Genomic DNA, 12,710 nt, shown 5'->3' on the forward strand with positions numbered 1-12,710 from the left:
CCCCTGCCCGCTGACACTTTGACCCACCGTTTGAATCCCGGCTCTATTGTTCCATTCTGAGACCGTGGACAAGTTACCTTATTTCTTTCAACCTCAGTCTGCTCATCTGTTAGAATAATGAAAATACACATCTTTCCAGTTTTAACTTTTGAAGATTATGTAGGATAATATATGTAAAGTATTGACACAGTACCTGGCACCTAAGCGTTCACTAAATAGTAGCTACTTTTGCCAACAAAAAAAATGAAACGTTCCTATTACTGTGGAGGTAAGTTATGTTTCTTTGTGTGTGTGTATGTGTGCGTGTGTGTGTGTCCCATAAACTACGGAGTCTGTTTTTAGGTTAAATACTTCAGCAATTTTACAGTAGTGGTAGGTCAGCTGAAAAGAACTGGTTACTGGGGTCCCTAACTAACCAATCTGGAAACAAGCACAATGCCAAGCTGAATTGCCAAATCACCACTCAGGGGCCCTCTTCACAAGGTAGCTGCTTCTTGCTGGCTCACTTACCTATTCATCAGTTACTCTGCTACATTCAAAAGATACAGGAATGTCCACAGCGCATCACAAGGAAAGATATGGGAGTTCCCACAGGGTACTCTAATGACACACCTATGGGAGCACTAACAGCACACCTCAAAGGCACCTAAAGGGCATGGGCATGAATTGGTCAGGTCCCTAGATGGATGATCCCTAATCTTTGTAGGAGTGTGTGTGTGTCTGTGTGCGTGTAAAGACAAAGAAACAATAAAATTCAACACGATGACCGCCTTAATAAGAGGTACGTACAGCTGACCCTTGCACAATATGGGTATGAACTGTGTGGGTCAACTTACATGTGGATTTTTTTCAATAAATGCATTATAGTACTGTAAATATGTTTTCCTTATGATTTTCTTTTCTCTAGCTTACTTTATTCTAAGAATATAGTATACAGTACATACAACATACAAGATATGTTATTGGTAAGGCTTCTAGTCAATAGTAGTAGGTTCTTAGTAGTTAAGTTTTTAGAGAGTCAAAAGTTATATGTGGATTTTCAACTGCATGGGGAGTTGTCACCCTTCATCCCTGCCTTGTTTAAGGGTCAACTTGACTTAGTACTGGTAGCAAATGAGAGGCGTTGTGTCTGAGAAGGTTTCACAGAAGAAGGAAAGTATGAGTCAGTCTTACTAAACAAATTAGTTTACCTCCAACAACGGCGGGGGTTGGGGAGGGGGGCAGAAGTCCCTGCAAGGCTGGGCAGAGGCACCAAAGCATGAAGGGGCATAATATGCTTGTAATCATGAGGAGCTTAAGTACTGACATGGCAGTCACTGCCGACACTGACGAAGCACTAACAAGAATCAAGTGTTACCTCAGGTACGCCTTACAAAAGCTCTGCGACGCAAATAATATGATTCCTGGTTTATACGTGGGAAAATGAAGGCACTGGGAAGTTAAGTAGCTCGAGCAGGGCTGCACAAATGGTCACTGGAACTCAGGTTTTATGCTACTCTCCAAGGGAAGCAGGAAAAGTAGATTGTAAACAGGTCTTCCATGATATGCTCCAGAGTGTGACCTTCACTCAGAGTTTATTCCATGGTTTTCAAACTTTGAGAAACAGAAAAAATTTGGTCAAAAGAAAAAGAGAAACATGACAGAGAGTATGTGAAATTGATGTAAAACAAAGCTGTGGGGGGCCCTGGGGAAGGACCCAAGGGAGGTCTGAGGGATTCTTATGGCTCCTAGGAAGACAGTTTGAAAACTGCTGCAGTGGGCAATTGAGAAATGAGTTGGTACAGCTTGTGGCTTTGAAAGAAATGGGCAAGTCATGTGTAGAACCACTGGACAGGAATGAGATTGAAATTAGCAAAGTCTTGAAAGCTTCTGTCATGGTTTGGGTGAGGGGGTGACAAAACTGAGGCAGACGTCCCCAGGACTTGGTGCCAGGCTGAATCTGAAGGCAAGAAAAGGCATTCAGGGTGACTGTGAAATTTCTAGTTTAGGATACCAGAATAATGTGAGATAGTTAGCTGAGATAAAGACACAAAAGGACAGTTGGAGTTCCTGGAGTGACAGCCTAAAGGCAGTGGGGTGTGCAGGTCTCGAGCCTGGAAGAGAAGCTGGAGACAGGGATTTGGGTGTGCAGGGAGAGGCGGGTGATGGAGCAGCAGGAGTGCCTAGATCTCCCAGGAGAGCTTCAAGAAAAGGATGGGTAGTGAATGATGCTCCCAGAGAACCAACCTGAGGGACGGGCAGGGGAGGAAGTGATGTAGAAGGAGAGGGCCCAGAAATGCAGAGAAAGCCAGAGAGAAGGCAGTATGGAGCTAAGCAAGACAGCTTGTGGTAGAAACAGTGGTCAGTGGGGCAGAACGCTGAGGAGACATGATGTAGGATAAGGTTTGACAAGAGACCGAAGGATCTGGTGACCAAGGAAGAGGTAACCTTGATGGCAGTGGCCTTGGTGGGAGCAGCAACAGTGCTTTTTGTTAGAGAAAGAGACCTTTTAAAAACTGTCTATTCCTGAGAAACGTAGCTAAAAACTGTTTTCTGCTCACTTTCCTCTAGGTCATATTTCCACAATACATTCTCCTTTCTCTAATCCAAAAAAGCTTTGGAACAAAATATGACTCAATTCAAAGAAACTTATATTGAAATAATATTTCTGAAATGTACCATTGATATACAATATCACAGACAATCTGCCAGAGTATTTTGAGTTTCTGCTTCCACGCTTCAAGCATTTTTAAATGTTAAAACCCACTACACGTTTTGTTTCCTAAATTGGATTAAAAAGCAATTTTATACTCTGTCAATCAGCTTTACCAAGACATAAAGGGAGGACTGCATTAGTGTTTGCATGAAATAGAATTTCCATCACTCTAACAAGGTCCTGTGGATACTCCATTAGCATATGCAATTACCAGGATGTTCTCCCCACAAGCCTCTTAAAATCCCCATGAAATAAGAATTTCTAGATTAACATTAGATGAGTTTTTTTTTAATGTAAATTTTTACCAGGAATGCATTTCTGTCATAACATTTTCATTCTTTCCTCTCTGCTTTCTCATGACTTCCCACACTCTGAGACTTATAATTTAAAAACTACATATCTAGTAGGCTGGACCCTCACATCAATATTTTGTCAAGCCGGGGCTGTCCTGCTAGTAAAATGAGCTTCAGGAGCATGGCAAGCCCTCTTCCCCCAGCATGCTCAGGGACTGCCCCCTTGCACACCCAGCTGCCCCCAGGGTGGGACCAGTAGGAAGAGCCCATAGCATACTCGTAGGCAAGATGAAGATAAAAGCTTTCCCTTCATTGGTGCTGGTGATTTTTCTGCATTTTTCTCCCTCAACAGCTCCACGCATAGCACCCAGGCATCTCAAGCAGCTGGGACTTCCTCAGCCCCCCGCTGCTCCTCTGAATGCGTGTGGAGCCTCCAGTTCTAGGTGTGAGACCTCACAAGCTTGGGGTTTTCCTGTGGTGGTAGTGATCGGCCACGGGCTTCTGTTATTTTCTAAACTGTATATGCAAAGGTGCCTTGGGGTTGCTGGGCTACCTGCTTTCTCATCCCAGTTTCAATCACAACAGTTCTACTTTTACTTGCTTTGTTCATTAAGGCTTCATGTAAGATTGTATTAGGAGGAAAAGTTTATTGGTTTAAAAAATCATTATTAGTTATGTGTCATTGTTGCTTTGGTGGCAAAGAGCAGGGATGGCTATTCCAGAAAAAAAGGAGACAGAGGTTGGAAATGGGCAACTCTTAATCAGCCACAAGCAAAGGACTTACCAACGGTTGCAAACAGGGAATTCCAGAAGGCATTAGCTGTAGCCAGAATAAGCTAGAGCCTCCTCTCAAATCTCTAGGCCTAAAGGGACCTCGTGGGTACTCAAGGTCAGGGGCATCGCAGTGCCACTGTTACACTCTCTAGTTGTCCTTCACACTAGATGTTTCAAGAAGTACTTGTTACTGCATCTTTCTAGGCAGCATCTATGGTAGCCCAGCCAGCCAATGCAGAAATAGAACTAAAAGTACCAGGGAAAAGGTGATGAAAGCCCAACACATGTACTGGATGGGTTACACAATGTAATTCCATTTACTTTTCATCAGACCTATGAAGCCTTTATTTTTATCCCCATTTTATCAAAAAGGAAACAGGCAGGGAGCTAATCAACTCCCTCTTCCCACGGTTCCCTTCAGACCATGGACAGGAAGTAGTGAGAGTCCTTGTTTCAAATACTTTTGGACCCTTTCAATGACACTTCATAGGTCTGCCTACCTTTATGTTGCTACTCTTCGCTCTATCATTACACTAATATGTTCTCCTGGTAACAACAGGAAGTCTGCATAATGGGCCTGACAATTCAGAAAAGAATAAAAGTAGATGGCTAACAATGTTCCATCTTATAGTAGTGGCAAAGAAATGCAAATTAAAAGTACAGAACTCTATTTGTACCTAATAAAATCATAAATGTTTGTTTTCTTTGTTTTCTTTTCTCTGTCTTAAGCAAACTGCTCACTGCTGGTAAGGGTGTGACAAAATGGTAAAGAAGGGGTTACCTGCTGATTGGGGACAGGGGCTGTAAACTACCACAATCTTTTTAGGTAAGCAATTTGGCAATAAATATTAAGAGCCCTGATGTGTTTCAATAAGTTATGTAGTATTTCTCATTTTGTATATCTATCCTAAGGAAATAACATAAAGACCCAAATATTTTTATGCCCAAAAGATTTGCTATTGGACTTGATCACCTGATGTCTGCAATAGAGAACACAAGAATTAAATCATTCTCTTCAACAAATAATGCTGGGAAAACTGGATTCCATAGGCATGAGAATGAAATTGGACCTTTATCTTATACCATACACAAAAATCAACTTGAAATACATTTAAGATTTAAATGTAAGACCTGAAACTATAAAACCCCTAGTGATAAACATAGGGAGAAACTTCATAACATTGGTCTTGGCAATGATTTTTTGGATATGACACCAAAAGCACAGGCGACATAAGTAAAAATAGACAAGTGGGACTATATCAAAGTAAAGAGCCTTTGTGCAGCAAAGGAAACAATCAACAGAGTGAAAAAGCAACATATGAAATGGAAGCAAATATTTGCAACTGTACATCTGATAAGGGGTTAATATTCCCAATACACAGGAAACTCCTACAATTGGATAGCAAAAAACCAAACCAAACAAAATAACTCGATTAAAAAATGGGTAAGAGACTTAAATAGCCATTTCTCCAAAGAAGACATACAGATGGCCAACAGGTACACAAAAAGATGCTCAAAATCACAGATTATCAGCGAAGTATAAATCAAAACCACAATGAGCTATCACCTCATACAAGTTAGGATGTATGAGGCCATTGTCAAAAAAAAAAAAAAAAGACTGTAACAAGTGTTAGTGAGAAAGGGAAGAAATTAGAACCCTTGTGCACTGTTAGTAGGAATGCAAAATGGTACAGCCACTATGGAAAACAGTGTGGAGCTTCCTCAAAAGATTAAAAATAGAACTACCATATGATCCAGTGACCCTACTCTGGGTATTCATCTAAAAGAACTGAAAACAGGGTCTTGAAGAGATATTTGCACTCTGGTGTTCATTGCATCATTATTCACAATAGCAAAAAAGTGGAAGCAACCTAAATTTCCATCAACAGATGGATGGATAAAGAAAATGTAATACACACACACAATGGAATACTATTCAGCCTTAAAGAAGATGGGAATCCTGTCCTGTGCTGTGACATAGAAGAGCCTAGAGGACATTATGCTAGGTGAGACAAGTCACGGGACAAACACTGCATGATTCCACTTGGATGAGGTATCTAAAGTAGTCAAACTCAGAAGCAGAAAATACAATGGTGGTTACCCGGGGCTGGGAGGAGGGAGGAATGGAGAGGCGCTGGTCTAGTGGGCATGGGGTTTCAGTCGTCCTAAAGATCCGTGTTACAACAATGTGCATGCAGTTAACAATACTATACTGTATACTTAAACATGTGTTAAGAAGGTAGATTTCATGATACGTGTTTTTTGACAAAAAGTAAGGAAGTAAATCATTCAGAAAACAGTTACTAAGAAAATTTTAAAGTGTTTGATGGCACATGGCTAACAGATTTGGACGTTAATGGTAAGTTAGAAGATAGCCTTTTTAAGGTCAAAGAACTCTGAAAATCTATGCTTCTCCTCCAAAAAGAATAAATATAACCCACAATTCCCAACCATAAAGTACAAGTTTAGAGCCCCATGTTAATGTTTTTAAATATGTATATGCTATGTGATTATGATTCCTAAGTATTAAAAATGCACGGGGAAATAAAGCTAGAAGGAAATAGTCTTAGATATGACAAGATGATAGCACTATGAATAACTTCCTTACATTTTTTTCTAAAGTAATAAGAAATTTATTTTTATAACACCACTACAGAGGTGAAAAAAAATCTAATACTGCTTGTAACAAACCAGTACGTTACTCTTGTTTTGGAAAGTTGTCAGAAAATGAAAATTTATCTTTAGCACCCTGGAGTTAACAAAACATCCTCTAAACCAAAAAGGTGTCTCTTTGCAGGGAAATACTTGCAATGTAGTTGTAGCGTATTAAGGGTACGTAGCATTAGTAAAAACGCAGGTTTGTGTAGAGTGATGAATTACTGGCAGAAAAGCATCACCCTCCTGGGTAAATCTTGACATGGTTAATGATTCCTTGGATATGACACCAAAAGCATAGGCAACAAAGTCAAAATAAACAAGTGGGACTACATCAAAATAAAAAGCTTCTGTGCAGTAAAGGAAACAAAATAGAGCAGGGTGCGTGGGGAAACATATCTGCAGGGAAAGCGGAAGAAAAAGCTAAAACTAAAAATCCAATAAACTATAACAATATATAGATGAAGGTACAGAAGCAAGATGTGCATGGCCTCTCATTTGTCCAGCATCATGAGTGAAATATTCTTTAAAAAATGAAGAATATTCCCTGTCAATTCAAAGCTCTTATTTTGAATTAAATTAAGTAAATTTAATTAAATAATTCCCATTAAATGGGAAACACCCTCTAATGGTGTAGGGATTTCTTCATCTTTTTCAACTGTGTACCCAGTTCTTAAAAAATGAGCAGCATCATTAAGATCCTAATACCACTGGTCATCCTCAAAAGGGGGTAAACATTAATTTCACAGTCAATGCACTGTCGTGAGAGACCACAGAGGGGAGAGACTGATTCTGGCATGAGGGAGGTACAGGCTTCCTGGTGGTGACTTTTAATGGTGGGGGTGAAGGATGAGTAGGATTTCCTCAGAGGAAGCAAAGGGGAAAGGAGAAGAGAATGTTTCTGGAACAATGAACAGACTGTTAGAAGGAGCTGGAAGAAATGAAAAACAAGCAGGGTCAGATTATGAAGGGTCCTGAAGAACCATTCAAGGAGTTTCTATCTTCCTCTGTAGGGCTGGGGACACAGCTGCAATTCCTAGGAAGGGGAGTAACACAATTTAGTTTGGATGGGCTGCTTCCTCCTTATACTTTGCTGCAATCCAAAGCTTCAGAAATACTTGACCACTTAAGAGGCCCCCCTTTAAAATAGAGACATAGCTTTTTACTGTTTTTATTTACTTCCTGGTCCTGGGGTGTGTTTAGGATATACCCTCCCTGCTCCGCATGTTTTCAGGTGAAGACTATTCTGAAGAGTAACCCTCCTGAAGTAAATAACCGACATTTTTCATTGGATACTGAAATATCAAGTATGCGCCTCTGCTTATTAGAATACCAGATAGACCTAAATTGGACATTCATGGGAAGCAGTTCTCAGCTATTACATTTAGTATTTTTTCTCCTTCCAACAGACTATAATTGAGTAAAACAGCATGCAGTTGCTGAAAATTTCTGTGGTAGGCCACTGAAGACTTCCTGTCATAGAGCAAACGAAACCATGGAAGTATTTAAGATATAATAATATCTTCACGAAATATGAATTGTCCACAAGTACCTTGGGAAGTGATATGCCCGCCATCATTTGAAGGCTTCAAGTCTAGGCTAGTCTGCAACTTGGTAGGATGGTGGGGGGGCAGTGGAGGGTGATGTGTGAGGGTTAGAGAACCCAGAATCAGTCCAGGCTCTGTCATTTACTAGCTATGTGACTGAGCAGGCAACCTAACCTCTCCAAACCTGCAGCACCCTCATCTGTATAGCAGGGATAATAACATGATGCACCTCATGGTGTTGTTATGAAAAATAAGTAAGATGTTCACTTAGCACTGTGTTTGGCACACAGTAAACATTCAGTACAAACCAGTATTAAAAATAATCATCATAATATCATTATGAGGAGACATTCAAACTGAGGATGGGAAGGTGTCCTAGATGATCTCTAAGGCCGCTTCTTATACCAGGAGTCTAAGAGTTTTAACAGTTTATATCATTCATTGATGTCTCATTAGAATTAAGGCTATTTTCTGCCTGAAAAGTCATCGATGTGTGTATGTGTGTGCGTGTGTGTGTGCGTGTGTTTACCTGAAGTATTAGCAAACAATCCAATAAACAATGTATCACGTAATAAAAGATGTCTGTAACAGCCTGTATATAGTGCACATGCATCAAAGGTTTGTGGTTAATTCTGAACATTGACTCACAGGTCCTTTTCCTCATGAAAATGTCAACAGACAAAGAGGCTCTGGAAACAAGTTTCCCCTTGGAACAATCACCAACAAAGCAAAGTGGTAGAGAATCAGTTTACCTACGTACCCTATCTTTTCTCCAGTTAATAATTAAAAAGTAAAGTGAATTCAAATATTTCAAATGTTCCCACTTAAAACAATTCTGTTTTGCAGGTACAGTGCTAGCTGACTAAGTTAAATTTTTCCAAGGTAGACTTAAACTATTTCTTAGGGCTTTTAATACTCTTCTAGAGGTGCAATCAACCATTTCAGACCATCACAAAATTACACTACGGCTTCAACTAAAATATCTAACCAACAAGTATTGTACCAGTTTTCTATCTCGTGTGCTAGGATCACAAAGGTCTGGCTGGTACAGCCGGAAGCGGTAAGACCCAGTTCCCAAAGCAATCCTAAAATTTGTATGGACCACAAAAGACCCCAAATAGCCAAAGTAATACTGAAGAAGAAGACCAAAGTGGGAGGCATCACAATCCCAGACTTTAGCCTCTACTACAAAGCTGTAATCATCAAGACAGTATGGTATTGGCACAAAAACAGACACATAGACCAATGGAAGAAAACAGAAACTCCAGAATTGGACCCACAAACGTATGGCCAACTAATCTTTGACAAAGCAGGAAAGAATATCCAATGGAAAAAAGACAGTCTCTTTAACAAATGGTGCTGGGAGAACTGGACAGCAACATGCAGAAGGATGAAACTAGACCACTTTCTTACACCGTTCACAAAAATAAACTCAAAATGGATAAAGGACCTGAATGTGAGACAGGAAACCATCAAAACCTAGAGGAGAAAGCAGGAAAACACCTCTCAGACCTCAGCCGCAGCAAGTTCTTACTTGACACATCCCCAAAGGCAAGGGAATTAAAAGCAAAAATGAACTATTGGGACCTCATGAAGATAAACAGCTTCTGTACTGCAAAGGAAACAATCAACAAAACCAAAAGGCAACCAACGGAATGGGAAAAGATATTTGCAAATGACATATCAGATAAAGGGCTAGTATCCAAAATCTGTAAAGAACTCACCAAACTCCACACCCAAAAAACAAATAATCCAGTGAAGAAATGGGCAGAAGACATGAATAGACACTTCTGTAAAGAAGCCATCCGGATGGCCAACAGGCACATGAAAAGATGCTTAACGTTGCTCCTCATCAGGGAAATACAAATCAAAACCACACTGAGACATCACCTCACACAGGTCAGAGTGGCTAAAATGAACAAATCAGGAGACTATAGATGCTGGAGAGGATGTGGAGAAACGGGAACCCTCTTGCACTGTTGGTGGGAATGCAAACTGGTGCAGCCGCTCTGGAAAACAGTGTGGAGGTTCCTCAAAAAATTAAAAATAGATCTACCCTATGACCCCGCAAGAGCACTGCTAGGAATTTACCCAAGGGATAAATGGAGTGCTGATGCATAGGGGCACTTGTACCCCAATGTTTATAACAGCACTTTCAACAATAGCCAATATCCATCCACTGATGAATAGATAAATTGTGGTTTATATACACAACGGAATACTACGTGGCAATGAGAAAGAATGAAATATGGCCTTTTGTAGCAACGTGGATGGAACTGGAGAGTGTTATGCTAAGTGAAATAAGTCCTACAGAGAAAGACAGATACCGTGTTTTCACTCTTACGTGGATCCTGAGAAACTTGACAGAAGAAATGGGGGAGGGGAAGGGGGAAAAGAAAAAGTTAAAGAGGGAGGGAGGCAAACCATAAGAGACTCTTAAAAACTGAGAATAAACTGAGGGTTGATGGGGGGTGAGAGGGAGGGGAAAGTGGGTGATGGGCATTGAGGAGGGCACCTTTTGGGATGAGCACTGGGTGTTGTATGGAAACCAATTTGACAATAAATTTCATATTAAAAAAAAAAAGACCCAGTTCCCAGACTTCAGGGGTCTCCAACAAGTCAAATGTCAATAATTTTAAGACTTTGTGAAAATACAGTGTTCAAGTATTTTCAAAGAACTCTGAATATATTATCCCACTTGCTCTTTGTCACAAAAGACAGGTAAGGCTTATATTTTTATCTTCATTTGAAAAATGAGGGAAAACATTGAGTTCAGAGATGCTAAGCCCCAAGCTCCCCCCAAGGCTCATAAATGACAGAGCCAGAACTAAACCCAAGTTTTATTCTCAGAAACTAGGACTCTATTGCTCAATACTACTTCTAAAAGGGCCTATACATGCTCACAGAACAACTCTGTAGTTAGAGAACAGCATTCAATAAATATTAATTGATGACCTAAGTTGACTGTAGTTCAGGACAATATTTTCATGATTAGCTTTAACTTTTAACCAAATTTGAATGAACACTTTTAACATAGCTGAAAAGATACCAAATAAAGAGAGATATTTTATGCCACCCTATATACAATGCCTAAGTCTACAAGTATTATGATGGTCATTATCCACTGGAACTAGAGTAGATAAATATATCCTTCACTGACTGTGGTACTGTGCACCATTCTTCAGTTTCCTGTTTTGTGAGAAAATGAGCACGACCTGAATAAAAGCTCAGAAAAGATGTTAGGTCCCTTATCACTGTCACTCTGAACAAAATAGATTAAAGTAGGTAACTCCATAAATCATCACATACACACATACATGGACATACGTACCACCTTTTGCACAGTACTTCAAGAAAACAAAATAGCCTTCTTTTGTCATTTTTCACCAGTGAAAGCCTTCATTAGACATTTTGCCAAGAAAAGTATGCCTTGTAGTACCTGATGTAAATTGTATGAAGTTTCCCAGAGGTCAAAATGCACTTTATAATATCGAGAAACTGAAAATAGCCCTCAGCAATGTGTCTATCACATAGCAGGTACTCAAATATAGGTAAATAATAAATACACACCCATCTCCCAAATAAAAGATTATAGAAATATCTTCTACCATGATCTGACTCTCTTAAAACCAAATTCAGGAAAAAAAATATATGGGAAATATTGGGTATTTATAAATTGGTCAGTCATGTGCTTAACAATTAAGACAAACCTCTCCTACTACTTATACATACTAAAATGGCATTCACAAGTCAAAAGAAAAACACTTTTTCATACTTTGAGGTTCTCCCTATTATCTTCTTGCCATTACTGATTAAGTATCATTTATTTGTAGAGACCTAGAACATCACATTTATCAGTATTTTTTTTCACCACTTATATTCACAACAAGGTTCATTTCCCAAGTTGGGTCTAAGTTAAGACTATAACTGGTGTGAAATTCCTATCAAATGCATCAACACTCTTGGGATCTCCATATTTTGCCAATTTCAGACTTCCTGGCCTGACCTGCCTAAGCTAAGTCTATCAATTTACCCTAATTATATGAAATCCAAAAATCGGCCCAAAGCCTCCTGAATGTAGCTTTTGCTTAAAAATGAAGCTGATAACCATAGACTATATAGGGCCTCAGCATTCATTGGCTGCAATTCATTTTTTTACACTGGGTGTATTCGAGACATGACATTGTGGTCACTGAATGCTTTCTCTGCTATCATAACGAGTTCCTGTGGGGATTCCACAGACTCACTTTTGGCACGTGAGGGTTGAATTCCACAGCTCTGTGAATGGCCTCTACTGCGTTCATCTCTGCTGTGCTCAGCCCCCGCCGAGATGCAGCCTCGGGAGAGAATCTGAAAAGCAGGAAGACAAACACCATCCAGTTGGGACCACTGCTTGGGCATCAACCCGGAAAGGCATCTACGCGTCAAGGGCCCATAAAACCACAGTGAGCCAATGGCATGAGCTCTCCAAACCTCCACTATATGGAACCTCTGAGTGACCCCTCAGACCGAGGCCAACAAAAACCCCAGCAGAAGCAGAAAGCGTGCTTGCGTCTAATCTCGGCAGGAATGAAATTCGGCTGTCAAGTCTCTCTGTCTAAATAGCTAATCTAAATCTTCTATGAGGTACCTGCTCAGGTCAGGGGAGGGGGTAGGACTGACGAGGGCAGACAGTGTGGGAAAAAGAGAAAACCAGGTTACAGAAGAGCGCACTTGGTTAAAAACAGAACTAGGGAGAATTTTAAA

General features: G+C 40.2%; 1 protein-coding gene across 8 annotated transcripts in view; it reads right to left on the minus strand.

Moving 5' to 3' along the window:
* Positions 1-12,710, minus strand: part of ST7 (suppression of tumorigenicity 7) — a 255,364-nt gene that overhangs the window by 25,805 nt on the left and 216,849 nt on the right. For all 8 annotated transcript variants that reach the window (XR_015245376.1, XM_086691826.1, XM_086691838.1 and 5 more), the window contains one exon: positions 12,212-12,314. Coding sequence is in view for 7 of the 8 variants with exons in the window: in XM_086691826.1 (XP_086547952.1) it covers positions 12,212-12,314 (103 nt within the window). In the remaining variant the exon portion in view is untranslated. The remainder of the gene's footprint in view (positions 1-12,211; positions 12,315-12,710) is intronic.

The sequence above is a fragment of the Puma concolor genome, chromosome A2 (assembly GCF_028749965.1).
Source record: "Puma concolor isolate L17-30 chromosome A2, mPumCon1.1.hap2, whole genome shotgun sequence".
Lineage (NCBI taxonomy): Eukaryota > Metazoa > Chordata > Mammalia > Carnivora > Felidae > Puma > Puma concolor.